The following is a 27,888-nucleotide window of genomic DNA, read 5'->3' as shown; positions in this document are numbered from 1 at the left end:
CGACCGACTCTCAACTCGGTGTCCTTCCTGGAAATCTCTAGAAGCCAGTGCTGTGAAAATACTCTATTTATTAAAGATTGGCAGAAAGAGGTAGGGTTCTAGGTTCTGTACGGGAAACTGAGTCCCAGCTCTAGGGAGGAAGAGGGGATAGGGGCCAGCTGGCCACCTGGGAGGGGGTCACAGGTCGGTGGCCGGGCCCCAGTCGTAGCCGTCTTCGTCAGAGGACTCCATGTCTCGAGCTCGCGTGAACTTTTTCTTCAAAGCTTCCTGCCCATATGTCCTGGGGATCAGGAAATAGAATAGAGGCTGTGGGCAGGGGACAGGCAGGAGCCACCCTTACCTGAGGCTGACTCTGTGGGGCACGGTGGGTGTGGACAGAGATGAGCGAGACTGTGCATTTAGGGGTCAAGCCTCGTTAACGAACTCCTACACATCCTTCAAAGCCCCAGCCAGTGTCCTGTCCTTCAGGAGACTTTCCCAGTCAGTCCTCGTAGGAAGACAGCATCTGCTTCTTTGGCCCTGACCACATGGGGGTCTGAGTGACCCTGTCTGCTTTCAACCCGCCCACTGGGCTGGGAGCACCATGAAGGCATAGCCTGGTTCTCGGTCTCGTCACCCCCAGAGCCTGAGTCCCAGGAAGAGGGCCGAGGGGCCCCAATCTGGACTACGGGGGGGGGGGCTCTTACCGCATGCTGTCCTGTCGCCACTGACCATGGGGGGAATGGCCATCCACCTTGGAGGGGGAGAAAGGAGGTCAGCACTTCCCCCAGAGTAAGACAAAGTAGGGTGTAGAGGACCCCCATCCCAGCTTCCCACCTTGGCCCCAAGTGGTGCTACCCACGCTTTCTCCTTGCCCCACACAGGTCTGCAACTCCTCCAATTTTTAGTGAGAAAATGGGGTGGGACAGAGAAAGGCCTTGGCTGCGATCCCCTAGCCTGTCAGCAAAGGGGGAAGTGGGTTCCCAGCTGTAGAATTCTTCAGAGGGCTGTTGTTAGGACCTCATAAATAAATCCGTGTATGGAAAGTGCTCAGGATAGTGCCTGCCCCATAAGCAAGCTGCCGTGGACAGTTGAGCAGGTTGGATACTGCACAACTCCAGGGACGCACCATTCCAAGTAGAGACCTCACAGATTTGTACATTTTTATATTTAACAAGAGACAGTCTGGAGGAAGGGTTGCCTTTGTCGAATTTATAAAGGGCACTGCAGAGGCTGAGGCAGCCTCAGTAAGAACAAATGCTATATAAATACTTGTTGTGGTTAAACACCCAACTAGTGTGGGCTGGGACTTGGACGAAGTGCATTGAGTTTAAACAGCCACCTTGTGACGTCAAGATTCATCCATTTCATTATGTCCCAGATAAGGAAATACAGAGGTTACAATGTTTGTTTTAAGTTGTTCAGTGGCTCAAATACCCTAGGCCCGGGGCTGAGACACTGATCTGATCAGAGAAGCTTCTGTTCGTTAACATCCTGGTGGCAAACAGGCTCCCCTGTGTGTCCCAGCCCCACCCAAGACCCCTGCCAGGCCGCCCCCGCCCCCCGCCCGTGCCCTGCTTACCTGGGCCCCTCGGGGACCCGGGGCTCTCCCATGATCCCCCGGGCTCTGAGGCTCATCCGCCAGCACGGGTTCCGAGGACCGGGCCAGAGCTGGCGCCGGCGGACCCTCGTCCACGTCCGTGTGGGGCCCGCCCTCGCCATCCGTGTAGCCCTCCCCGTCCGTCTCGTAGTCGCTGTTGACCCGGCTGTCACAGCTCAGATCCGCAGAGCTGTCGGCCAGGCCTCGGTGAGGCAGGTCCAGGTTGCCCTCCGACGAGGTGTCCGGCTGCGGGGTGGGCGTGGCCGGGCTGAGCCAAGACCCCTCCCCCTCCTCCCAATCCCACCCCCGGCCTCCGACCGCACTGCCAAAGCAGGTCCAGCCCGTCACCTCAGGTCCGACCTTGGCCGTGGACGTTGCCCCACCCCCCGCCCCAGGTACCTGGTCCTCGGCCGTCCAGATGGGCCGGGTCTGCTGCTCGCGGATGACGGCCTTGAGCTCCCGGTACCAGGCGTCACTCGTGCCATGCAGGGGGATGGTGGCTGCGGGGAGGGGGCTTCAGCGTGGCCGCAAGTGCGCGGCCGGGACCCACCGCCCACGCGGGCTCCCCCCCCCCCCCCCCCCCGCCGTCCGCCTACCGGTGAACAGGTGTTCGCTGTGCTTGCGTAGCTTCTGGGCTTGCGCGTAGAGGCGGCGGGTGCTGCGGCGGGAGACGGGCGCCAGCCACTGGCGCAGGGCCTTGAGGGCCACGCGGCTCTCGGGGGCGCAGAAGACCACGATGGGGTAATATTGCACGTAGTTGAGGCGTTCCACCGCCGACGGCGTCACGTCCAGGAGCGCGTGCTTGTTCTGCGCCCAGCCCGCGGCGGAGGCGGAGGCGGAGGCGGAGGCGGAGGCGGAGGCGGAGGCGGGGGGCGGGGCAGACGGCAGGGAGAGAAACACCCAGAGACGCAGCGGACAGGTCAGGAGGCAGGTGAAAGGTCAGAAGATCAGAGGTGGAGATGGAGGGTTGGGGTCAAGGTGGACCCTGACCTCAGGGCGCAGGCGAGCGCAGTGGGCAGGGGCTGTGACGGCCCAGCGCTCGCCACTGTGCGTCTCTGTCCCTCTCAAGCCCCGGCATCGCAGCACCTCCGAGAGGGGCGCCGACGGGGGTCTGTGCCGTGCAGCCTGGCCGGGGCGGGAACAGGTTGGAGGCCTGGGCCTTGGTTTCCCAACCCTTGAAAGGGGGCACAGAGCGGGGCCCTGCTTACGTTCTCGGCGATCACGCGCACGGTATCCAGCTTGATGATCTTGGAGGGGCTGTCGGTCCTCGACACGCTGTCTGTGGAGGGAGAGGTGACCGGCGGCTGCGGAAGGGCGTTCCCCTGGCCGCTCAAATTCTCGGGCCTACCTGCCCCTCCCCTGCTCAAGAACCCACCATGGCTGCCCATCACCCCGAGGGCAAGTCTAACGACAGCCACGAGCCTGACTCGCTGCACTCAGTCTCCCTCCTGACCGTGGCCTACACTGCCGTGGACCATGTGGCGGATGGGAAACAGCCTCAAGGACACGAGGTCACCGGCTCGGGGTCACGGAGCCGACAAGGGGCAGGGCAAGGAGCCGGATGTGGTGTTTGTGTCGCAGACACTAGCTGCGCCCCGCTTGGCCCCAACTTGGCTCGGGCTGCGTCTGCTGCTCTCCCCTCCCCCATGCGTTCTGTAGGACTCCAGATAGAGCCCTGCCTCCTCCAGGAAGCCCTCCAGGACAGCCAGGGGCTGATGGAGGTGACACGCCCTGCCCTGGGGGGGGCCCAAAAGGAAAAGGGGGGGGAGTGGGGCAGAACCCTACCTAATTTATTTTATTCTTATGTGCAGAACAGGGACACCTGCGGGGGCTCTGTCCGTTAAGGGTCTGACTTCAGCTCGGGTCATGATCTCACACTTTGCGGGTTTGAGCCCTGCCTCGGGCTCTGTGCTGACAGCTCGGAGCCTGGAGCCTGCTCCGGATCCTGTGTCTCCCCCTCTCTGCCCCTCCCCTGCTCGCACCCTGTCTCTCTCTCTCTCCCTCTCTCTCTCCTTCTCCAAAATAAACATTAAAAAAATTTAAAAAGTAAAATAAAATGTACAGAACATAAAACTCACCATCTCTAAGCTCACAGCTCAGCGGCCTCAGGCACACTCACACTGTCGTGCAGCCGCCCCCGCCATATGTCTCCAGCACTTTCCATGTCCCCGAACTGAGACTCTGTCCCCATGAAACACTGGCTCCCCACCTCCCGCCCCACCCCTGGCTCCCACCATCTACTCTCTGTCTCTGTGGGCAGGACGTCCTTCCTTTTTACGGCTGGATCATACTCCAGTGTGTGGACGGACACTGTGTCTATCCTTCACTGTGGCTAATACTGCTGGGAACGTGCGGGTGCCACTGCCCGTTTGAGACCCGGCCCTTGCTTCTCTTCGGTATAGACCAGACGTGGACTCGCTCGCTGGGTCAGACGATGACTCTGTGTAACCGAGGAGCTGCTCGTAGTTTTCCACAGTGGCCGCCTGGTCTCACGCTCCCCCAGCCGAGCACGAGGGCTCCCACTTTCCACATCCTCACGGACACTTGCTATGCTCTGTTTTGCTGTTTTACACTCTGGCCCCGTCCCGGGGCCTCGCTTGGCCTCGCACTGTGGTTCCGATCGGCACTTCCCCGGCGAGTAGTGATGTTAGGACGACCTTGCCCTCCAAACCACACGCCGGAGCCTCGTCCTTCCGCCAAGTTCCCTCCCCACAGACCCTGCCTCCCCTTTTGCTGTGGGAAGAGCCCCCTGAAGGCTGCTGAGCCCTCCAGGGCGGCGAGAAAGGGCCTCACCTCCTGAAATGCTCGCACCTCGCACGGGCACGAAGACCATTCCCACACTCATTCTTCCTGCCCAGCACAACCCCATTTGAGAGATGGGGAAGTGAGGTCTCAGGGCAAGCCACCAGCTCAGGGTCACCCAGCCAGGAGGAGCAGGAATTGCCCGGAGGTGACATCTGCCCACAGAACGGCCTCGCTCCAAAGCCCCGGCCGGGGGACACTTTGGCAAGGAGACGGTGTGTGTCTGCAAGAAAAGCCCCTCCGCCCTCCTTTGGGGGGCTCCTGACCGAGATCGCCACCCCACGGGGCTTTGCTCTGATGCTGTATTCAAGGGCATCCGCTCTGCAAACACTTCTCTCCGCTGGAATGCGGCCACCGTGTGTCAACCCACAGGTGTGGCCGTATCCCAATAAAACTTTATTGATAGGTTATAGGTGGTGCAATGTGAATTTCATATCATTTTCATGTGTCACATCACATTTCTTTTCACTTCTCTTCAACCGTTTGAAATGTGTAGATACCGTTCTTAGCTGGCAGGCTGTATAAACACTTAGCTGATGGGCCAGATTTGGCCCTGGAGCTTTAATTTACTGACCCCCGCCCCCCCCCCCCCCCAGCTTGTTTCAGTAGTTGTTCGTGAATTTTTGGTGTTCTCCGGGGAATAGTTGTCTGTCTTGCTCAACGCTGTGTCTGTAGCTCAGTAAAGGAAGGGGCAGGTGGCACGTTGGGTTCATCGGCAGTGGCTGCCGGGCAAACCGTGTTAAGAAGGATTCTGAGGCTCTATCCAGACAAAGAGCGCCATGATTGGCTCGGGACGGCTGGCCCAGGCCTTGGAGGGGGCGCTGGTGACTCATCTGCCTCGTGCCTGCCGTGGCTGTTTTAACTCTTTCCCGAAACAGCAGCAGCAGCAGCAGCCCCCTCATCAAGCTGCCTCGGCCCCCGCGCCGGGGAAGAGGCTGTGAAATGGTTCCCCCAACAAGGCTGCTTCCTCACCTGCGATTTCGAACTGGTCGGGCATCTCCGCAGTCAACTTCTGCATGGCAATGTCTGCCACGGGCCCCAGGATCACCACCGGGCGCTTGAAGCTGGCTGAGGGGCAGAGAAACGGCAAGAATCAAGATCCCATTTGCAGCAAAGACCGCTAGACCCAGCCAGGCCCATGGCTGCCCGGCTAAAGACTACATCTCCCAGCGTCCCCTGCAGGCGGGAGGGCCACATGACCACCTCCCGGCCAATGGGGTGCAAGCAGAATTGTGCGCCGTTCTGGGTTGTAGCCTTCCAGGAAAGGTAGGGGCCCTGTTCACCTTCTTGCCTCTTCCCCGGCTGGAATGGTCTTGGACCACATCATAAGGCAGAAAAACAAGACGTGAGACCACCCTCCGTTACTTACACCCGGGCTGTGACTTAAAAAGAAGCTCTTTTCCGCTTCTGCAGCTCTCACGTGGGTTGGGTTATAGCATTGAAGTCAGTAGACAGCAAACTACAACCCGTGGGGCCACATCCGGCCCCCTGCCTGTTTTATAAATAAAGTTTTATTGGAACACAGTCACGTCCACTCATGTACTGCCTCTGGCTGCCTTCGTGCAGAGTGGAGTCGTTTTGAAAGAAACCACACGGCCCCACAAAGACTAAAGTAGTAACTGTGTCTGACCCTTTGCAGGAAGAGTTTGCCAACCACTGGACTGATGGCTATACCATTTTAGCCATGAGGAAACGGGCACAGAACGCACAATGGCAGGAGAAAAGGGAGTAGTCAGCCCCCTCCTGATACCCCTCTTCCCATCCCTCGGAAAGGATTTTTTGAATTTTTTCTTTAAAGTTTATTTTTTGAGGGGCACCTGAGTGGCTCAGTGGGTTAAGCGCCCAACTTCAGCTCAGGTCATGATCTCAGGGTTCGTGAGTTCGAGCCCCACGTCAGGCTCTATGCTGACAGCTCAGAGCCTGGAGCCTGCGTCGGATTCTGTGTCTCCTTCTTTCTCTGCCCCTCCCCCGCTCACACCCTGTCTCTCTCTCAAAAAAAAAAATAAACTTTAAAAAAAAGTCACCCCCTCCAGCCCCCACGACCCCCCTTCTTGTCCCTGGATGAGCCTGTTCTGTACGTTTCACACACGTGGACTCACACCCCGTGTGGGCTCTGGGGTCTGGTTCCCTTTCTGAGCCTCAAACATTCAGGGTCCGTCTGCAGGGCAGCGGGGGTGGGCGCCTCGCTCCTGCTAGTGGGCGGGGCAGCGACCTGCGCGTGCGCGGTGGACACGGTCATCCGCAGACGCGCGCGTGCGCGGTGGGCACACTGTGTGTGTCCCTTCCTCTGTCGGTGAGCATGTGGGTTGTTTCCACGTTTGGGCCGTTGTGAGCCGTGCTGCTGTGGACACGCGTGTTCAGGCTTCGGTCTCACGCCTGTTCACAGTATGCGTGTATTTTAAAGGGTGTCTGTTCAGCGCCAGCTGACACCCTAGAAAGGGCAGCGCCCACTGAACGCCCGGGCGGCCACCGCAGGCCACGTGTGGCCGTGGAGCCCCTAAAACGTGGCTGGTCTGAACCCAGATGTGCCGAGTGCAGAATACACACCAGGGCTTACACACACACACACACACACACACGAGGGTGTGAAATATCTCACAGACTACTTATAATTGGGTTATCTGTTAAAATAATACTTTGGGGGGCGCCTGGGTGGCTGAGTCGGTTAAGCGTCCGACTTCAGCTCAGGTCATGATCTCACAGTCTGTGAGTTCAAGCCCCGCGTCGGGCTCTGTGCTGACAGCTCAGAGCCTGGAGACTGCTTTGGATTCTGTGTCTCCCTCTCTCTCTGCTCCTCCGCTGCTCACACGCTCTCTCTCTCTCTCTCTCTCTCAAAAATAAGACTAAAAAAAAAAAAAAAAAAAAAAAAAAAAGATACTTTGGGTATGGTAACAAGGTAAGTTGTTTAAGTTACGGGTAAGCACTTCTTTTCGAGATTGCCCCTGCGGCTTGCGGATCTCTACTGGAACAGGAAAGGAGCCCTTTCCTGTTCCCTTCGGCACCCTAAAATAACCCAAAATGGGTTATTTTGGGTGGGGGGGAGAGGTTAAGGATGGGGGCTTCCGAAGCCTGGACGCGGAGGAAGACTTGGTCCAGGGCTTCCGAAAGCCTTACGAGCCCCCCCCTCCCCTCGGCCCCCCGCCCCTCGGACCCACCTTCTCGAAGCACCACGCGTTCATACGGCGGGTAGTGACCCTGCCTGGTCAGATCGGACAGGTCCTCGCGGCTCCGATGGGTGGTCTTCTTGGCCCCTCGACGGAGACCCCGCAGCCGCCAGAACTCGGCCCGCGCGTTGGAGCCCGAAGACGCGCCCGGCCCGGCGCCCACGGCGCGCTGGGCGGCCTCCAGACTGGCCAGCTGCTCCGCCCTGGGGACCAGGCAGGGGGCTGGGCACGGAGGGCGGCGGAAACCCGGCCCGGGAGCCGGGAGGCCGCGCCCGTCTGCGGCGGGGAAGCCGAGGCCGAGGGGCGACGCACCTGCTCCGGTTGGGGATGATGCCCCGCTCCTGCTCGCGGAGGTCGCGCCCCATGCGCGCCGCCAGCCAGTGGCCCCCGCGGGCGCGGCTCTGCCCGGGGCCGGGGTACAGCGTGTCCAGCACGTGGAAGACGTCTCCGCGGGTGAAGCCCAGGCCCGACGGGGGGCTGGCCTCCAGCTCGAAGTGCGTGCGGATGTAGAAGGAGTCGCCCACGCGGGACTGCACCATCTTCCGGAAGACTGTGGACCGGGGAGGCTCGGTGAGCGCCCAGGCCCCCCGCCCGGCCCCCGCCCGCCCGGCCGCGCGCGCGCACTCACTGTCCTGCTTCCGCTGCGTCACCAGCTCCACGTCCTCGCCCGGCGGCAGCCCCAGCAGGAACTGCACGGCCTCCTCGCGGGTCAGGTTCCGGAAGGGGACGTCATTCACCTGCGGGGAAGGGGGCGTGGCATGGGCCGCGGCCACCCCCCCCCCCCCCCCCCCCCAGACAGGCGATGCCAGCTCTGCTGGGCACGGGACCCACTCCGGGGAGGACAGCAGGGACGGGTCGTGACCCAGCCAACGAGGTCATGACACAGGCAGGGAGACGTTAAAATGTTCAGATGTCCAGGGGCGCCTGGGTGGCTCGGTCGGTTAAGCGACCGACTTCGGCTCAGGGCACGATCGCACGGTTTGTGAGTTCGAGCCCCAGGGCGGGCTCTGTGCCATCAGCTCGGAGCCCGCTTCGGATTCTGTGTCTCCCTCTCTCTCTCTGCCCCTCCCCCACTCAAGCTCTGTCTCTCAAAAATAAATAAATGTAAAAAAAAAAAAAAATTTTTTTTTTAAATGTTCACGTCCCTGGGGGTGCTGCGGGTCCTGGGGGAGGACACACAGGCCAGGACAGACTCCGGGGCCACCCAGCAGGCCGCCACACCCACTGCCGGCTGCCCCAAGTCACCTGCAGAATCTCATCTCCCTCCTGGATGCCCTGCCCGTCGGCCGGGCTGCCCTCCTGCACCCCGGACACGAAGATGCCCACGTCATTGCCGCCGGCCAGGCGCAGGCCGATGGTGGAGCCCTTGGGGAAGCGGACCACCCTCCAGTCGGGGCTGTACCTGCAAGGGGGGGCAGAGGCGGGGTCAGGCCCGAATGGGTGCAGAGGGGGCGCGCGGGGCCTCCCTGGGAGAGCCCCCACCCCCTCCGGGCCTCAGTTTCCCCACAGCCTCGCATGGCGGCCCCACCAACACGGGCACGCAGCCCCGGGATGCGCCAGTGTCCGGCTGGGGGGGCTTTTTTCCCCGGGGGGACGTACCCACGGTCCTCCCTGCTCTGGCCGCTGGGCACCCTGTAGATGTCATAGCTGCTTTGCCTGGGGGAGTCTGAAAGGGAACAGCAGTGTGTTTTCCAAGCACGCTGACTGGTCTAGCCGCCACACCTCAGCCTTAGGGTGTCCCTGCCCCACGGCGCAGTCACCCAGCCCTCCGTCCTTCCCAGGGAGCTGCCCCTGACCTCTTAGGCCCCTGCCCCCCTCTCCCGCCCTGCCTGGCACCACCTCACTGGTTGGGATCAGAAAAATCAGAAGGATGCTCAGAGTCACGTCCCTGCCACCGTCCGCTCACCTGTTCCCGAGATGGTTCTGGAATCCACTGAATTGTCCCGCCAAAGCGGGGGGCTCTCCCTGGAGGGGGAACAGATTTGGGGTGAAGTAGGGGCGGATGCCGAGAGTCGACTTTAGCAATTCCCTTTTATTTGCACCCAGATTCAAATTCTGCCCTTCTGGCTGGGAGACGGAGGGGCCGCTGCTCTGTCTCTGAACTCGGGTTCCCTCCTCTGAGCCCCGGGGACGGCTAAGTCAGGGCCACAAGTACGCATGGCTCAAAATGAGGCAAACCTGTGGCCGATGGTCACGTTTATTATTCTAATTAGTGAAAAGCTATAGAAGGTGATATGGTCTGAGTGTTGTGCTCCCCCCACCCCCCACCCCGCGCCACCGCCGTCCTAACCCCGGGGGTGGGGTGGTGGTTTGGGAGGTGGGGCGTCTGGCAGGCGAGGCGATCAGGGTTAGGTGAGGTTGGGGGGGGGGGCAGGTGAGGTTGGGGGGGGCAGGAAGGTCATGCAACAGACCCTCCCCCCCTCCCCCAACCCTCTGAGAGATGCCGCCCTGTGTCGCTCCAGAGGCTGGCGTTCCTGTTACCGAGCGTCCCCGAGCCCGGCTGCACGGTAACAGCCGTATGAAGGAGCGGGCGTTCACTGTGGCTCAAGCACACACGTGTTGCCTCCTTCTGTCACTGATACTCAGTACCCCGAGATCCGGGGCTCTGGGGTCCCCTTCCTGGCCAAACCAGCCCCGGGGACCCGGGAAAAGAGCGGCACAGGAGGAACCGCGTGCTGAGCTGAGGTTACGAGAAGCAGCTTCTGTCTCGGTCCGTATTCTTAAGTCTCTGTGGGATCATTCGCTCTGGGGACCCGCGAGGCCCTGAGTCCTCCTGCCCCCACGGCTGTGAGCGTGCTGGGGACCAGCCACCCCCAAATCCTACTGCCCTAGCCGGCGCCTCGGCTGTAGCCTCCTAAGACCCAGAGATCAGAGGCACCCAGCGAACTTATCCGTGTGGGATAATGTTCACCGGCGTTTCGAGCCGCTAGGCTTTAGGAAAATTCGTTACCGAGCCACAGATAACGGATAGACACCCCCCCCCGCTTCACAGGCGCCGAAGGCCTTAGCGATAATATACCCATGACCTAATCCCCATGGGCTGGGCACTTATGTTTTGGTTTTTTAAATTTTTTTAATGTTTTTATTTATTTTTGAGTCAGAGAGAGACAGAGCACGAATGGGGGAGGGGCAGAGAGAGAGGGAGACACAGAATCCGAAGCAGGCTTCAGGCTCTGAGCTGTCCGCACAGAGCCCGACCCGGGGCTCGAACCCACGGACCATGAGATCATGACCCGAGCCGAAGTCGGACGCCCAACCGACTAGGCCACCCAGGCGCCCCTGGGCACTTCTGTTTTTAGGCATGGAGTCGTGTCCCCTCAAAATTCCTGCACCGAAATCCTAACCCCCAGCATCGCAGAATGTGACGGTACTTGGAAACACGGTCGCGGTGGATGCGATTGGTGGAGAGGAGGACCTACTGGTAGGAGGAGGGGAGGCCCTGATCCCATATGACTGGTGTCCTTATACAGTGGCGACGTTTGGACCCAGAGACAGACAAGGTGACGTGAAGACATCAAGAGGAGGTGGCCACTTACAAGCCCAGGACTTTCTGGAAGCTACCAGAAGGTAGGAGAGACCTCCCGCCCCCTGCCTCCCCGCCTCCCCGCCTCCCCGCCCCGAGCACCCAGGGGGAGCGCGGCCCTGCCCACACCCTCATCTGGGACTCCGGATCCGCGAGACCATAAATTTCTCCTGTCCTAAGCCACCAAGTCTGGGCACTGTGTTTATAGCCACCGCAGGACACGAATGCAAGGTCACTGCCACTTGTTCCCGTCTGTAAACATCATCATAACGAGCAAGCACCCTCCAGTCCCTGCACATACCCGTGGCTATCTTGCCCCCAAGAGAAAATCCCTAAAGGAGGACTGAAGTCGAAAATGGGTTCGAAATTGGATGGAAGTCGAAACTGGGGGGGGGGGGGGGGTCTTGGAAAATTCCGCTCCTTCTGCTTTAAGTTGATCCCTACCAGGCTCTCCCGGTCCCGAGAACCCAGAGCCACGTACTGGGGGCCAGGAGGACTATGTGTGGACGGGGGAAGCCTCTTCCAGGCAGGCCACCGGGACCGCACCCTCCAGTCGGAAACGATAGGCCCACGTTCCATTCCCACTCAGCCCTTCTGGCCGACAGGGGTACGTACTCGGGGGAGTCGGTCCAGCTGGCATCAGAGCTCCGCCGCACATGCTGGGGCGGCGGTGGGACGTGGGACGGTGGCGCCTGGGACGTTTCTGAGCCGAGGTCTGAGATGTCTGCAGCGGAGAGGACGTCCCATCAGGCCTGCAGCCCGCACCGCAGAGGGGGACGTCAAGGCCCCTCTAAGCCAAGGGGCCCAGGCCAGAGTCTGGCTCAGCCAGTAAGCCCTGACTTCCTGTGTGGCCTTGGACAAGTGTCTGTCCCTCTCTGAGCCTCACAGGGCCAGGCTCACGTGCCCCGCCGGGCCCCGCCTGGCCTCCTCGGCCTCCCCTGCCCTCCGCTGAACGCACAGGGCCTGCCCTCTGGCCCCTCACCGTCCAGGAGAGAGCTGTCGCTGTCACTGACGGCCGATGGGATTTTCACCAGGAACTGCCCTCTGTCCCTGAGCACCAGCAGAGTCAGCTTCCCTTCTGACTTCTCGATCAGTCGCCGTGTGTCGCTCAGAGACAGATTCTCGCTGGACACGCCATTGATCTGAAAGGCCCGGGAAGGAAGACAGGAAGGGAGTTAACACTAGATAGGGGATACTAGAAACAGACAGCTTGGTGGGGGCACTAGAAACACACAATTGCTAAAAACAGACGTTCTCAAGAGAAAACGATGGTACGGGATCCCTGCTGTGAGGAGACCATGCCCAGAAGTGACTCCCACAAAAATTCCAGAATTCGGGCGCCTGGGTGCCTCAGTCCGTTAGGCGTCCAACTCTTGATTTTAGCTCCTGTCATGATCCCAGGGTCGTGGGACTGAGCTCTGCCATCAGGCTCTCTGCTGACGGCACGGAGTCTGCTTGGGATTCTCTCTCTCCCTCTCTCTCTCTCTCTGCCCCTCCCCTCTTTGCATGCACACATGCACGAGCGCTCTCTCTCTCTCTCTCTCTCAAAAAAAAAAAAAAAAAAAAAGAATTCCAGAAGCAGCCAATTTTCTGAGGGGCAGGGGGAGCTTTGGGGGAAAATTAAAAGCAGCCTGACTCCCCATCTCCCTAGAAGGGGAATTTCTCAGGAGACGCTAGAAACAAACATTAGGGACAAGTCTAACTAGGGGGCCCTAGTCAGTCCATAGAGCGTGAGTTCGAGCCCCACGTCGGGCTCTGGGCTGACAGCTCAGAGCCTGGAGCCTGTTTCGGATTCTGTGTCTCCCTCTCTCTCTGCCCCTCCCCCGTTCATGCTCTGTCTCTCTCTGTCTCAAAAATAAATAAACATTAAAAAAAATTTTTTTTTTATAAAAAAAGAAAGAAAAAGAAAGGAAAAAAAAGAAACAAAGAAACCTGTCTAACCAGGGAGCAGATATGTACATACCCAAAGATACTAAAAGCAGACAATCTCCTTGAGATACTAGAAACTGACATTTAGAGGTGGGTTAGGAACATACAATTGGGGGGAGGACTGAATGCCCCTCTCCACGCACTCCAGGAATCCCTTTCTAACATTTTCCGCAGGGAGTGTGTTTGCATTGACTCTGGGGATGGTGAGTTTCTCACCCCCCCCCCCACTGAGCTACCCGTTTCTAGCGTCTGCCCCAAACCCCTAGAAACAGACAATTCCTCGGGATCGCTACAAACAGAAAACTCTGAGGACCTTCGAGAAGCAATCGCCTGGAAAGGGGTTGGAAATCCTACACCAGGAGTCACTAGAAACAGATTTTCAGGAGAGGAGTCTAGAAGGAAACCAGCTTTCAGGCAGAGCTGGTCCTGTAAACCTGGCGACTGGCCCGTCGCGGGATTCTGAGGATACTAGAAACTGACATTTGGCAGGTGGGGGCGGGGGGCCCTCTCTAACCCTTGGGAAGGAGGCAACTGAGTACAAATGGTTCTGGCTCTGCCGACCTGCCGTGCGGCTGGGTCACCCTGCCAGCCCCCCCCCCCCCCGCCCCCCGCCCACCACTCGGTGTCCCTGTCCCGCCCCCGACAGGAAGCCTGGGCTCACCTGGAGGATGAGGTCGCCTTCCCGCAGCCCGCGGTTCCTGGCCGCCAGGCCCGACTCAGTGATGTGCTTGATGAAGATCTGACTGCCCAGGGTGACCCCGAACTCTGTGGGGGGGGGGGGGAGGAGGGACACTGAGGCAGGGCCTGGGGTCTGGGTTGTAGAAGGTCCACGGCAGGGGCGTGGGAAGGCACGGAGCCCAGGTCCCAGCTCCCCGACACCCTCAATGACATCCCGGTGAGAGTTTTCAGGATGTGACTCTTGTTATCCCAGTTACAAGGCAGCGGGGGCGCCCGGGGCGGGGAGGCTCCGGGTTAAGCGCCCGACTTCGGCTCAGGTCACGATCTCGCGGTTTGTGGGTTCGAGCCCCGCGTCGGGCTCTGTGCTGACGGCTCGGAGCCTGGAGCCTGTTTCAGAGTCTGTGTCTCCCTCTCTCCGCCCCTCCCCCACTCACGCTCTGTCATTCTCTTTCTCTCTCTCAAAAATACACATTAAAAAAAATTTTTTTTTAAATTACAAGGCAGGGGGCCGATGTCCCAGTGCCATTTGTCACATCATGTTTAGAATTCTAAGGCCAGGGTGCTGCTACTGAACTGAGATGGGGTCAGAGGCCACACATTGGCCTTATGGAGGGAATTCTAGTGTCGTGACACTTCTCTGGATGCCACAGTGTGTGAGTTTCCCGGGCCGGAAAGCAACACCAGTTTGCAATCTCATGGTTCTGGGCTCAGAAGTCCCAACACCCAGGCGTGGGCAGGGCCGGTTCCCCCAGGGCCTGGCTCCCCCCTTTTCCGGCTTCCGGAAGCCCCGCATCCTGGGCCCGCGGCCCCTCCTCATCCTCACGGCCAGCAGCTCGGGTCGGGGTCTGCCCATCTCTCTGCCCCCCTCTCGTGAGGACCTCGCGAGGCCGCCGGGCCCCCCGGGACACCCAGGGTCACCCCCACCTCAGGGGCCTGGGCCTGCCCCCCTCTGCCACACGAGGCCACATGTCCCAGGTCCCAGGGACCAGGACGGGGACGCCTCTGGACACACGGGACAGGGGGTCAGCGCGGCCACGGCGCCCCTTGGCGGGAACCGGGAGCCCCACTGCCGCCGACCCGCCGACCTCACCTTCGCTGTCCCTCCTCCGCACCAACACGGACTTCACGGGCCTCATCTGCACGTCCTGCCGCGGCAGCCGCTTAAAGCCCGACACCAGGGCCAGCCCGTTGGCCTCAGACCTGCCGCCTGGGCTCCTGCGCCCGTGGCTGCCGGCCCGGCTCCGGCGGCCTGTCCTCTGCCGGCGGGAGCGCTCGCCCCAGGAGCGGCCAGACCCGCTGGATGTGTCCCCGTCGTAGCCCTGGCCGTGGTCAGCCTCCCCATCCGAGACCTGATGTCCCCCAGAGGGGCTGGCCTTGGCAGGCAGCTGGATTTTCCGGGGACGCTTCACGGTCTGTGAGGGGAGAGAGGGGAGGGGCCGGCTCGAGGCTCCGCCCCGACCCCTGTGGAAGGTGGGGGGTGGGGGGGGCCCTCTCTGGGCCTGAACGTCCAAGCTGTGAAACGGGGACCGGATTCCACCTGCTTGTAGAAGCTTCCACTCATAACACCCGCGGGCTGCAGGTGGGGCTCAAAGTGGGGGCGGCGGGAGGGCAGAGGTGCCCACGGGGGGTGGGGGGGCTGCCCCGCCCACCTGGCCCCCACTCACAATGTTGGCCAACTTGGTGCAGGTTTTGAGTATCTGAATGGCAAAGGTGGAGGTGACGCTCTCCATGGAGACCCCATTCACCATGACGATGTGGTCCCCTGTCCTGAGAGAAGAGGGAGGCTGGGTCTCAGGGACGAGTCCTCACATAAGAGCCCTCTCCTCAGGCCTTCCCTGCAGCCCCTGCCATGTCCCCCAGTGCCCGACTTTGGGGCAGGCACCTCCCAGTCGACAAGGCCTGGTTCTAATTCGCTGGTGTCCCCAGGCTCACAAAGACATTTATCCTTCTGGCATTTATCCCTCAGTTTCCTCATCTGTAAAATGGGGCCAACAACAAATCCAACTATAATAATAGAATGCAACCGGGGCCCCTGGGTGGCTTAGCCAGTTAAGCGTCTGGCTCTTGATCTCGGCTCAGGTCATGATCTCACGGGTCCGTGACTTTGAGGCCCTCGTTGGGCTCAAACTTACTGCACGGAGCCTGCTTTGGATCCTCTGTCTCCCTCTTTCTGGCCATCTCCTGCTTGCGCCCTCTCTTTGCCTCAAAAACAAATAAACGTTATAAAACAAAAAATTGAATGCAACCACAGAATGCAAGCTGTGCTTATAAGTGTCTCCGTACCCCTCAATCCTTGTCACGCCCCCGTTTCTGCTTTTCTCCCCCTCTTTCCCTGTGTTTCTTTTTTTTTTAACGTTTATTTATTATTGAGAGACACAGAGCATGAGCAGGGGAGGGGCCGAGAGATGGAGAGACACAGAATCTGAAACAGGCTCCAGGCTCTGAGCTGTCAGCCCAGAGCCAGACGCGGGGCTTGAACTCACAAACCGCGAGATCATGACCTGAGCCAAAGTCGGACGCTTAATTGACTGAGCCACCCAGGCGCCCTTCCCTGTGTTTCATAACGTCTCTCTCTCTCTCTCTCTCTCTCTGAAGCTGTGTCTCGATTCTGGACTGAACCATATCACCCGTCAGCCACTCAGGTCCCAGAACTGTTTTCCCAACAGAACGCCCAGGAGCCTGCCGCTCCCAAGGGCTCAGAACACAGCGTCTCCTTCCCTGCGGCCACAAAAGGCTTCCAGGACCTTTCATCCCAGGAAGGCCATTATGACCCCGGAGACCTACAGCGAAGGACCAGGAAGTGGCTTGGGGAGGGTGAGTCTCCCAACGCCAACCCTGTGCTGCTGGCAGCTCCGAGCCCTGTGTTGACAGAGCTGAAAGGCACCAGGCACTTTCCCCGCTCCTGGCTTTGGCCCACACACCTCCCTGCTCTCGGCAGGCCCCGCCCCTGCCCGCACCCCTGCTGCCTTGATACTCACTGCAGCTGGCCCTCAGCTGGCCCCCCCGGCACCACATCCGACACGACCACGGATCCACTGGGCCGGTCTCGGCCACCAGAGATTGCAATGCCAAAGCCTCTCCGGGGGTCCTGAGAGGGGAGGAGACCTAGGATGAGTTTTTGCGTCCTCCCGTGGAGCAGCCCGGGGTCAAGGTGGCACCCCCGTAGGCACCCACGCGGGGAGAGGGAGGCCTCACCTTGCAGAGCGTGGCCGTGTGCTGTTCCCAGATGGTCATCTCCTCCATGTCCAACACCTGACAGCAGAGGAACGGGAGGTGGGCTTGAGGCCACCGCAGGCCCACTGGAGCATGCAGGGGTCCCCCGCCCTGGGTGGGGAGCCCGGCTGTGACACTCCCCGGGTCCCAGGCCTGTGGGCAGGTTGCTACCTCTCTGGAGACCTCAGCTTTTGTATCTGCAAGGTGGATTTAGGTCAGGGGTTCTCAGTTAGGGACCACGCTGCCCCCCAGAGTACGTGTGACGCTGGCGGTCATCACAATGCTGCCCAGCCCCCCATGGAGCGGGGAAGCCCCCCCACAGGGAACGATCCAGGCCCAAATGTGCCAAAGCTGAGACCCTCGTTTGAGTGAAGCAAACTGGTGAGAGGAGAGAAAGTGATCCATGCCTGGGGGAGGGGGGATCGAGTGGGGGGGGGGAGGGGGGAATCCATGTTTGGGGGGGGGGGGATCAAGCCAGGCCTGCCAGGCCGAGGGAGCCCACTCTGCTCCAGCCACCTGGGGCCTCCTCACTGTTCCTCCGACCCCTGGGGCCTTTGCACGTGCTGTTCCTTCTGCCTGAAACTCTTTTCCCCCAGATCTCCACCTGACTCCTTCCCTCACCTCCTTCTCCTCTCAGCTCCTGTGCTACCTTGCGGGGGAGGCTCTCCAACCACCCGGTGCGGAACAGTAAGCTCTTGCGGCTCCACGGCAGACCGCCCTATCCACCCTTCCCCAATACGCGTTCCTAATTCGGAGAACTTGTGACCCCTTGACGTTCTCTTGGCTTTTTTTGGCCTGTCCGTCTCCCCTCTCTAGAACACCCGATCTGGAGGGCTGAGATTTTTGTTTGTCTCGTTCACAGTGGAGTCCCGGTTCATAGGAGCAATTTACTGGAGGAAGAAAGGAGGGAAAGAGGGGAGAGGAAGGAAGGAAGGAAGGAAGGAAGGAAGGAAGGGGGTGCTTTCCTTGTGCGGGGGGTACTTTACAGGTACTATCTCATTTAATCCACTCACTGAAGGGAGATCCCGTCATCCCCATGTCACAGATGAGGCAACTGAGGCACAGAGAGGCGAAGTCACTTGCCAGGACAACAGCCCCGACAGAGGCTGTGGCTGGGAACGTGGATTCGGTTATTTGCACGCCCGCGATACAGATGGGGACCTGGCTTCTGGGAGTACAAGGCCACCCTCCAGGACACCCGGCCAGAGAAGGCGGGGCGTGAAGCCCGCCCTCCCCCGCCCCCTCCCTGTCCCTTTCCTCTCCGGGCCTGCCCCCCCCCCCCGCCTGGTAGACCCGCCCCCCCTCCCCCCGGGGGCACAGCAGGTGGTGATTCCTCCTCCTAAGAACCCCTCGCTGGCTGCCCCAGTGCCTTTTCTTAACGGATCCCGGGAGAGCGGCATTCCTGGCTCCCAGGGGGTGGGGGGAGGGGGCGAGAGACAAACACCGCCGAGGGCGGGGCCTCCCGGGCACTCCCGGCCCCGCGGTTACCCGGGAGCTGAGGGCAGCGCTCCCCACCCCGACTCAAACCCCTCTGCCGGCTGCCTCAGTTTCCCCGCCTGCCAAATGGGCTACCCCCACCCCCGGCGCCCTGGCCTTCAGGGCCGAGGCGGCGGCGGCGCGGGGCAAGGAGCCAGGCGGGAAAACCAGAAAGAGCCTCGACTTTCCTCCTTGGCACGTTAGTAAGAGACACCGCGCTCCCCTGGCTGCCGACGAGACGCTCATCGTTTAACCCTGAGCGACCTTAATGTGTCACCGCTATTATTCCCACCTTAAGGGAGAGCAAAGGAAGGCCCAGAGAGGCGCAGCAACTTGCCTGAGGTCACCCGGTGAACAGGTGGACACAGGCGGCCGGTCTCGCACCCTTGCCCCTAACCACGGCACCCCTCCGCCCTGTCCCTTGTTTTCTTCTTCCGGACTTATGTTTCAGAGCAGAATCTTTGTACTCGCTTTGAGTTTACACTTTGTATCATTAAATGCCCTCCGGAACTTCGATTTCCCACCCTTATTTTAAGACACAGCCCCAGGGAACCAGGGCCCCTGGGGGAACAGGTGCAGGTGGCCCCGGCTTGCCCTGCCACCCGCCCCGTGCAGGTTCACCTCCTTAGATATTAGAGACTTTGTCTAAAACCCACGGGGCCAAGCCTAACCCGCCCCCCAGTGGCCCTCAGCTCCGTTCTCCTGCACGTCTTCGCCCTGGCAGTCCCCTGGGCCCAGAGACACCCCCAAGAACCCGCAGGCAGCTAGCCCTCGCCACTTGGGTCTCCTGCCTCCTCAGGCAGCCTTCCTGGGCGAGCCAAACTTCCAGGGCTCCCTGTCATGCTTCCCCGTTTTCTTTCTTAGGCTTGGATCACGGCACCCCAAACCATCTTAAATTACCCTGTTTAGGGGCACCTGGGCGGCTCGGTGAAGCGTCTGACCTCCGCTCAGGTCATGATCTCACGGTCTGTGAGTTCGAGCCCCGCGTCGGGCTCTGTGCTGCCAGCGCAAAGCCCACCTGGGGACCCCGGTTCCCCTCCCTCTTTGCCCCTCCCCCACTCGCTCTCCCTCTCTCTCAAAAATAAACATTTCTTAAAAAAATTAGCCAGTTTAATCATCAGCTTGCAAGTTCCTGATCTTTCCTCTTGGGCCGTGAAGGCGGGCTGGGGCCGTCTCTCGGGCACCCTGGTGATGGCCCTTGGCATCTCCTGGGCCCTGGTGAACCCCTACTCATCCTTCAGAGCCCCCGGGACGCTGTTTCTTCCTCCAGGAAGTGAGTCCTCAGCGGCCCCATTCACACGCCTTACATCCCTAATCATTGGAATCGGGGGTGTCCCAGTCCATTGCCTCCCATACACCCCTCTAGTCTGGGGCCTGCGGCTGGGCAAGGTTGGGGACCCTGGGACCCCAGTATAGTCCCCACAGAACCAGAAGAGAGACGGAGTTCGAGGAATGGGGGTGAATGGTGAGATAAAAGGCCTATTCAGCCAGGAACTCAACCGGGTGTGTCCAGAATTCCTAGACCCCTCGGTCAGCCCTTCACCCACCCAGGTGAGCCCTGAGGGGGCGGGGCCTGGGCCTTTATCCCCACCCCCTCCCCCAGGGAGGAGGAGAGGAGGAGTCACCCAAACGGGCGGGTCAGGTGGTACCCTGTCACACAACCCCGGGCACTTGGCTCCCCGCCCCCTCCCCATCTCCGCCTCCGGGAACCGGGGCGCGGGGAGAGGGGGTAGGGGGGCCACAAATATGGGAGGTGGGGAGGGGATTCTGGAAGCCTCCCCCCCCCCCCCACCCGCAGCCAGGACGGAAGTTGGCGGGAACCAGAACTGCCCGGAAGTGTGGTCTGGGGCGAGCCACGTTCCCCTAAGGCCTCACTTTACCCCTCCAGGCGCGATCTGCCGCCCGGTGCGGCGGTTATGAAAGGGGTCAGCCCGAGCTCGGTCCCCGGAGGGTGAGGTTTCCCCCCAAATAGAGACAAGGGGATCCCCTCCCCCCAGCAGGTTTGCTCGTGGGTAAAAGGGGCTCAAGACCCCTGCCTCTGCCCGGTAATGCAAGTTAACGGCTCTGTATACAGTAGGCGCCCAATGAATGTTGCTTCCGGCCTCGCCGCATTCACCGAAGCCACCCCAGCCCACAAATGAAGTCATTGCTGCCGTCCCACTGTTGCTCAAGACTAACTCGGCCCGAACACCCCGCGTAAACATCTTTACAGGGCACCCAAGACGTGCCAGGCGCTAAAAACACGGTTTCCTCTTTGAATCCTCCCTGCACCTCCTTCCCGAGGAAGATGGCCCATTTGAGGGGCGAGGTATGGAGAGGCCTTGATTCACCGGCCCGAAGTTACACAGAAAAGTCAGGATTTGACCCCAGAGAGGCAGACCTTGGAGCACGGAAAGACCCCCCCCCCCCCGACAGCTTTTGGAGACCAGAGGGCGAACGCCCCTCTCTGAGCAGCCTCGGCCTAGCCACCACCTTCCTCTGGGCCTCAGTTTCCCCACCTGTAACCTGGGGTGGTCTGGGGTCCAGGCCCCAGGTCGCAGACTGGATCCAGGTCGCGGACCCCAGCTAGATCCCCTCCCCCTCCCGTCCTCTGCGCGCTACTCGCCTGGAATCTCACCGCCATGGTCCACCCCTGGCCTCTCCAGCGCCCCTGTCCCGGGGCGGGGGAGGGGGGGGCCTGGAAACGGTCAATCGGTCCCCACCTCGGGGTGAGGGAGGAGGCTAAGGACGGCTGCGGCGGAAAGAGCGCCCGGCCCTCGCCTCCTCCAGCCGCTCTGGGTCGCACCTGCCCCTCGTCCCCCGCCCCGTCCCCTGCCGGCCCCGCCCCCGCCCCGCCACGCCTTCGGGACCGCGCCGGGGCCGCCTCCGCCCCTGCAACACGGGCTCCGGGCTCCGGGCTCCGGGGTGGGAATGCCAGACCGGGTTTTCCACCCAGCCGGGCACGAGCCCGCCGTCGGGGCAGGACGCCGGCCGGGCGGGGCTGCAATGAAGACCCGGCAGGAAGTCCGGCCGCGCTCGGAACCGGAGCCTGGGACGGGGCAATCGGCGCCCCCGGCACGTTTCGAGGTTCCGCTGGGACATCGGTTGCACCAAAAGCAGGTTGAGTGCCAGAGACCTCCAGGGCGCAGGGCTAGCCTTCCTCAGGGCACCCCATCTCCAGGAAGTCCCCCCCCCCCACATTTCATAGAGGGGAAACTGAGGCCCAGAGGGGTCAGAGACTTGGGCTTTCTGAACGTCCACGGCTGCCGCCCCAGGGCCTGGCCCCAAAGCCAGCAGAGAGAGCTCTGTCTTCACACCCCACCCGGGGCGGGGCTCCCCGCGGAGGAGGGCGGGCTCTGGGGAGCAAAGGCCGGGTCCGGAAGGTGAGATCTTGGGGTGACAGGACCAGGGCAGACACCCACACGTTCCTTGCTGCTTTAAATATATATTTAAACATTTTATTTATAGGAGCGCCTGGGTGGCCCAGTCGGTTGAGCGTCCCTCCTTGGCTCGGGTCGCGATCTCACGGTTTGTGAGTTCAAGACCTGTTTTGGACTCTACACCGGCCGTGCAAAGCCTGCTTGGGATTCTCTCTCTCTCCTCCCCCCTCTCTCTCTGCCCCTCCCCTGCTTGTGCTCTCTCTCTCTCAAAAACAAATAAATATTTTTTAAAACTAAAAAAATAAATATATTTTTTAAAAGTTATTTAATGTTATTTATTTATTTTTTTTAATTTTTTTTTAACATTTATTTATTTTTGAGACAGAGAGAGAGAGAGAACATGAATAGGGGAGGGTCAGAGAAAGAGGGAGACATAGAATCTGAAACAGGCTCCAGGCTCTGAGCTGTCAGCACAGAGCCCGACGTGGGGCTCGAACCCATGGACCGTGAGATCATGACCTGAGCCAAAGTCGGACGCTTAACCAACTGAGCCACCCAGGCGCCCCAAATGTTATTTATTTTTGAGAGAGACAGAGACAGAGCATGAGTGGGGGAGGGGCAGAGAGAGAGGGAGACACAGAATCGGAAGCAGGCTCCAGGCTCCGGGCTGTCGCCACAGAGCCCGACGTGGGGCTCAAACTCACAACCCACTAGATCATGACCTAGGCCGAAGTCGGACGCCTAACTGAGCCACCCAGGTGCCCCCCCAAATAAATATCTTATTTACGTATTATATTTATGATATAAATGTTATATTATTATAAATATGTACCCTGAGTCCCCTCTGTTCCCGTGCCCCACTCACGCCAAGGTCAAAAGGGCAAATCCGGGCACGGACACCCTCCCCAGCCTCATCCAGTCAGCTCCGGCGGAGAGGAATCCCAGGCTATGGGAAGGGCACAGGAAGGCAAAGAGGAAACTGGGGGATCAGGAGATGCTTTCTGGAAGAGGGAGCATTGCCGCTGGGGTTTTGAAGGGTGAGTAAGAGTTTGCCAAATGAACAAGGCAGAAGATACAATCAAAAATCTCTGAGGCCCCCAAAGCTGACTTCTTGTTCTGCCCCCAAAACACTAATCTGGAGAGCCCAGGCCAGAAGTGGGCCCTCGAGCATCTCCTAAGGTCCCTAAGGCAGGAACCTTTTGCAGAAAGCCTCTCTGAGCGCCGGCTGGAAACCTCAGGGCTGGAGGACAAAGCACATTCTCCCGGTGCGACGTTTGGCCACCAGGAGGCAGCGCCCCAAACGATTGTAGGTAGGACAAGATCAAACCCTTTTTTTGTTTTAATCGCTGTGTGTTTGTGTTCATGAATCATAGGAGAAACCTAACCGAGCTCCCCGCTGACACGCGCACCAGGGTGCCCTCAATGGCTCCCTAGTGCCCACCCGATGCCCTTTTGCTCAAAGGCAGGGTTTTATTTTTTTTTTTTTTAAGTACGCGCCACGCCCAAGGTGGGGCCTGAACCCACGACCCCGAGATCAAGTGTCAAACGCTCCACCAACCGGGCCGGGCAAACGCAGGGCTGGGAAAAAGGGCGTGGCCAGCTCGGTGCAGTTTCGCAGGCCAGAAGAGCCGGCCTTAAGCCCACTAGTCCAGCCGCTCCTGACCGCCACGTCCCTTTGAGGAAATAAAAATCTGCTTGTCATCAATCCATTTCATTCACACGTCCATTGTTTTTTTCATCCGGTCGTTAAGGCGCCGCGAAACTGTTCGGGGCCAAGCAGGCGAGCGGGAGCCCGCAAGAACCGACTTCCCATCTGAAATTTCAATGCCAGATTCAACCAGGAGGGGGCAGTGTGGGCACAGCGCGAAGGAGGGAGGGAAGGGAAGGGAGGGCGCTGTGGACGGTGGGGTCGCCGAAGTCCTTCTGGGACGACCCTGCTCCGCCTTTCTGAGGGCCTAGCGGGAAACTGAGGCAGAGAGACGGCCTGGGCTGGGCTGAGGCCCCTCAGGGTGGGAGCCTGGGGCGGGGGGGGGGTGTCACACAGGGGGCTTGGGCCCTCCCTGGTGGAGGCTGCTTTGCTGGGCTGTAGGAGGCTGAGGCCGTATCTGTGGTCGAACAGGTGTCGCTCCAACCCAAGGATGCCCCGGAGCAGCTCTGCGGCCCGGCTGGCTCTGGTTCGTTCATCTGCATTTACGGAGCCCCCGCTGTGTACACGCAGGACTGACGGGACAGACCCGGGAGAGCAAGACAATGACCGAGTCGTCACCCAACGTGAGTAAAAAGTACAACCTAGACTTCTGAGAGCGTCAGCAGGGAGACACGACAGGGGCTGGGGGCTCAGGGAGGGCTTCCCGGAGGAAGGGCACTCAAACTAAGGACTACGTTTAGGAGGCGTGATGGAGGTGAGAGGCCAGAGGTGAGAGGCGTCCGAGCAGAGGAACAATTAGACCTAAAGGAGATGAGGGAGGAGCCATGGGGAGATCTAGGTGAGGGCACAGCCTGTGCAAAGGCCCTGCGGCAGGACCTGGGCATGTTGGAGGAGCCGGGAGGCCCGTGTGGCTGGAGCGGAGTGAGCGAGGGGGAGAGAGGGAGGAGGGGAAGGCAGGGGGGGGGCCGGGGCACGTCCTGCAGGGCCTTGGGGGCCTCAGTGAGGACTCGGGCTTATCCGGCTCTGTGCTGAGAACAGAGCCTGCTTGGGATTCCCTCTCCCTCTCTCTCGGCCCTTCCCCTGCTCGTTCTCTCTCTCTCTCTCTCTCTCTCACACACACGCACAACATAAATAACCTTAAAAAAAGAGAAAACACTACAAAAAAAGAAAAAGGAAAAAGAATGCCGAAATGAATTCAGAAATGGACGGTAAGCTGATCGACAGCCACGGGTCCACAGGGCAGTAAAGTCTCCACTGGGCAAAACTCACTTGCATTTCTGGGGATCAGAATCATTCGCAATGCTGCCAGTTTCCCATAATTTACGGGGCTGTAAAGTGGTTCAAAGGCAAAAGGAAGCGCGGACAGTGTTCGCGCACACGCCAAAGCCCGGCACGGATCGGACGTCCATTAAGTCCGCAAGCCCCGAGGAGCTACCGAATGTTCTCGAGCCACAGTTCCCGCTTATTGGCTGCACGCCTCCCCGTGGGGCTCTGTCTGGAAGGCGCCTACTCCCTGCCGGCCTCTGCGAGCTCTACCGCTGTAGCATCATCCCAAGCACCTAGAACAGCGCCCGGTATGCAGTCAGCGCCTACTAGGTGAACAAACCGCTCCCGGGGAGTCACCTGAGATTCTGAAGGCAGAGAGAGCAGTGCTGTGTACTCCAGAAGGGACATTCCGGGTGTGGCAGGCGCAGCCACTGGGCACATGAGGGTTGGCCACGTGGGGGTCGTGGGGGGCCTTGAAGGAGCGGTGGCCGAGGACAGCTGGCCTGGGGTACAGGTGCAGAGGCCGGGCTGACCACGGACGCTGTGAGAAAGGTGTCAGGGGTCTGGGTCCCACCCCCAGCTGGGCTCTGCTCTTCCCCGGCTTCCTTCCAGAACTCTGGCTTCCTCCCATCTGGGGGTGGGGGTGGGGGTGGGGGTGGGGGTGGGGACCCCTTCCGTGAGGCCCCTCCAGCTCCCTTCCGTCCACTGCAAGCTTCTCGAAGAGTCTACGTGCCCCTCCTCACCTTCCTTCCCTGCCCCACCACGGTGCTCTCAGGAAGGTGCCCCAGGACCCCCGTGTTGCCAAGCCCTGGGACATTCCTTGTGGCTACGACTTTGCTGCCATGTCAGCTGTACATGATTCCAGAATGAGATGTTTTGCTTGTTCGGTTTAAAGCCACATTCTAGCAGGGCCTCCAGGTGTGGCCTCCCTGGTCCCCCCTGGTTCTGCCCTCGAGCCCACAGTCTGTCCTCCCCGCAGCGGCCGCCGGGGGGCGCCTTCGAGCCCCGAGTCAGGTCCTGCCCTCCTCTGCCTACAGCCCTCCAGGGCTCCCACCTCCCTGGGGTAAAAGCCTAAACCCTCCCCTAATCCCCAGCACCCCGCACAGCCTGCCCTGTTCCCGTCCCTCCCCTCCCCTCCTCTCTCTCTCTCTCTCCCCCTCTCCCACTCTGCTCTAGCCACAAGGGCCTCCTGGTTGTTCCTCCAACGCCAGGCCTGGTCCTGCCCCAGGACCTTTGCACGGGCTGTGCCCTCGGTCTGGAATGCTCATTCGCCAAACTCACTTCCTTCAAGACGGCTCAAACGTCACCTTCTCAAGAAGGCTGCCTCTAATCTTTCTACGCAAGGTTGTAAAATACCCCTCTGCCCGTTTTATTCCTGACCCTGGGGCTCTTTTGCATTCTTTCCCTCTGTGAGACTGACCACTCTTCAACCCCGGATACGATTTACTTCCTTATTATATCTCTTGTTTCTTGTTTGTCTTCTGCTACCAAAACACAAGCCCACAAGACAAGGGATTATTGTTGGTCTGGTCCCCTGCTGAATCCCCAAGGCCCGGGAGGGCACCCAGCATACAGTAGGTGCCTGATAAATGCAGGTGCACTCCCTGGGCAGCCCCTCCTCCCAGGGCCGTCTCCCACGAACCTCAGCCCGTTCCAAAGGGTGTCAGGCTCCTCCCTGAGCACATACTGCTCCTCTGGCTGAAGGCCAAACAGAAACCCGAATTTGCCTCCGCGGACTTTCCCCACAACCCAGGGCCACACGGAAGCACTGAGCCAAGGAGGCAGGACGTTTACAAGATGCTTAGCCTGGAGTGTTGGTTGGGGCGGGTGGGCAGGGGCAGCCCCCAGTCGTCCCTCCTCTCCTTTCTGCCCTACTTTCCTGTGCAGCCCCGGGCAAGTGGCTACCCCTCTCTGAGCCCGACTTCAACTCCTGTCTCACGCAAAGGTGGATGGGACATTGCGACTCGCCTGGAATTCTGAGTTCTGACTTGGGGTGGGACGGTTTACCCCAACCCCCGATGACTGAGAATCTATTACCCACATTATCATTTGCTGCACTCAGCAGCCCTGGGTCGTGCTGACTCGACCTGCACCCATTCTACGGAGTGGAAGACTGAGGTTTAGATAAGCGAAGGGGCTGGAGGCTGGGTCTATCTGAGTCCACAGGTTTTCTCCCCAAACCCCAGGCGGGTGGGATCTGACAGCCCAGATATATCTCCTTCCAACCCCACAGACCCCAGACTTGAAATCTCTCTACTCGGCACGAGTGTCCCCAAATTCCAGACCAGCTATACGCCCCGAGACTCATAGGCCTGTGCCTCCCTGGCCCCAGGGGGCCCTCTCTGTCCCAGACAAAGAGGCTTGAGGTGCAATCAGACACTTGGCTGGCCAGGAAGCCCTCTTTGTGCTGCCCTTTGGGGAGCAAACGACCCAGAAAAAAACTGTTGCCGCCCGACCCTGTCCTCTGCAGGTTCCGGGCTTCCTTGGCCCTGGGGGCCAACTGGCTCCTCGCCCACGGGAGGCTCTGGCCGCCGCCCCTGCCCCTTCCTACATCTCTCCGCTGGCAAGTTTTGCCCAGGGAAGGAATCCAGACAGGGGCCCGGGGCCCCCGTCGCCGTGGTAAGGCCACCGTGGGATCCCTTCCCAGGCTCCGGCAGGTCCCGGCAGTGGGGGGTCGGGGGGGGGAAGGGGGCGCCACTGTCTGGAAACTTGGGAGTCTCTTCAGAAGCTCCAGGAGGCCCACACACTGACTGGGAGCCGGGCTGCCTTGCCGGCCCCCTCCCTGCCCGGGCCTCCCTTCCTCACTTTGGGGGATCAGAGACCAGCCTGGGCCTCCTCTGCCTCCCTGGCACCACCTGGGCCAACAATGACCCTTTTAAGTCGCTGGCTCTGGCGTCCGGGCAGGTTGCCAGGGACAGTAACCGCCAGCCAGATAATCCCTTAGAAACTATGTCAAACGCCCACACATGAGTGTCAGTTTCCTGCTTTCTGGGCGGCAGGGGGAGGTGATGGAGGTCCCAGGACCCTGTGGTCAGGGAGTCAGTCCGCGCGGAGCAGGGTGGGGGACTTACCCGTCCAGGAGGCCCGGTGGCCTTGGGGCAGGTGGCAGGGGCCGGGGCCTGGGTGCCCGCCTGGCATGGAGGTAGGGAGGGGACCTGAGGGCTGAGCTCTGTCCTCCCCACCTGTTTCCCCAGCTCTGTCCTCCCGCGTGGAGGCAGCACGTCTGTCCCGCGCCAGGTGGAACCAGCAGG

The 27,888-nt window shown here is 60.4% G+C and overlaps 1 protein-coding gene across 5 annotated transcripts; it reads right to left on the bottom strand.

Annotated features, from left to right (window-relative positions):
- Positions 1 to 51: 51 nt before the first annotated feature.
- On the bottom strand, positions 52 to 27,888 carry TJP3 (tight junction protein 3). Of its 5 annotated transcripts, none has more exons than XM_042977749.1 (22): positions 27,709 to 27,888; positions 17,060 to 17,085; positions 16,871 to 16,927; positions 16,654 to 16,763; positions 15,340 to 15,442; positions 14,766 to 15,087; positions 13,659 to 13,762; positions 12,051 to 12,210; positions 11,684 to 11,792; positions 9,452 to 9,510; positions 9,145 to 9,211; positions 8,791 to 8,947; positions 8,174 to 8,282; positions 7,858 to 8,095; positions 7,537 to 7,748; positions 5,354 to 5,449; positions 2,788 to 2,858; positions 2,176 to 2,386; positions 1,979 to 2,079; positions 1,562 to 1,825; positions 687 to 733; positions 52 to 280 (listed from the first exon to the last, which is right to left on the bottom strand). In XM_042977749.1, the coding sequence occupies exons 1-22, from the start codon at positions 27,773 to 27,775 to the stop codon at positions 178 to 180; spliced, it is 2,793 nt and encodes a 930-aa protein (XP_042833683.1). In that variant the 5' UTR covers positions 27,776 to 27,888; the 3' UTR covers positions 52 to 177. The 5 variants fall into 5 exon arrangements, with proteins under 5 accessions (XP_042833683.1, XP_042833687.1, XP_042833686.1 ...); XM_042977753.1 differs by lacking the exon at positions 27,709 to 27,888 and adding an exon at positions 20,970 to 20,993; XM_042977752.1 differs by lacking the exon at positions 17,060 to 17,085 and having other exon boundaries at positions 27,709 to 27,776.

This window comes from Panthera tigris, chromosome A2, assembly GCF_018350195.1.
Source record: "Panthera tigris isolate Pti1 chromosome A2, P.tigris_Pti1_mat1.1, whole genome shotgun sequence".
Taxonomy (NCBI): Eukaryota; Metazoa; Chordata; class Mammalia; order Carnivora; family Felidae; genus Panthera; species Panthera tigris.
This window is presented reverse-complemented; position numbering and strand designations above follow the sequence as displayed.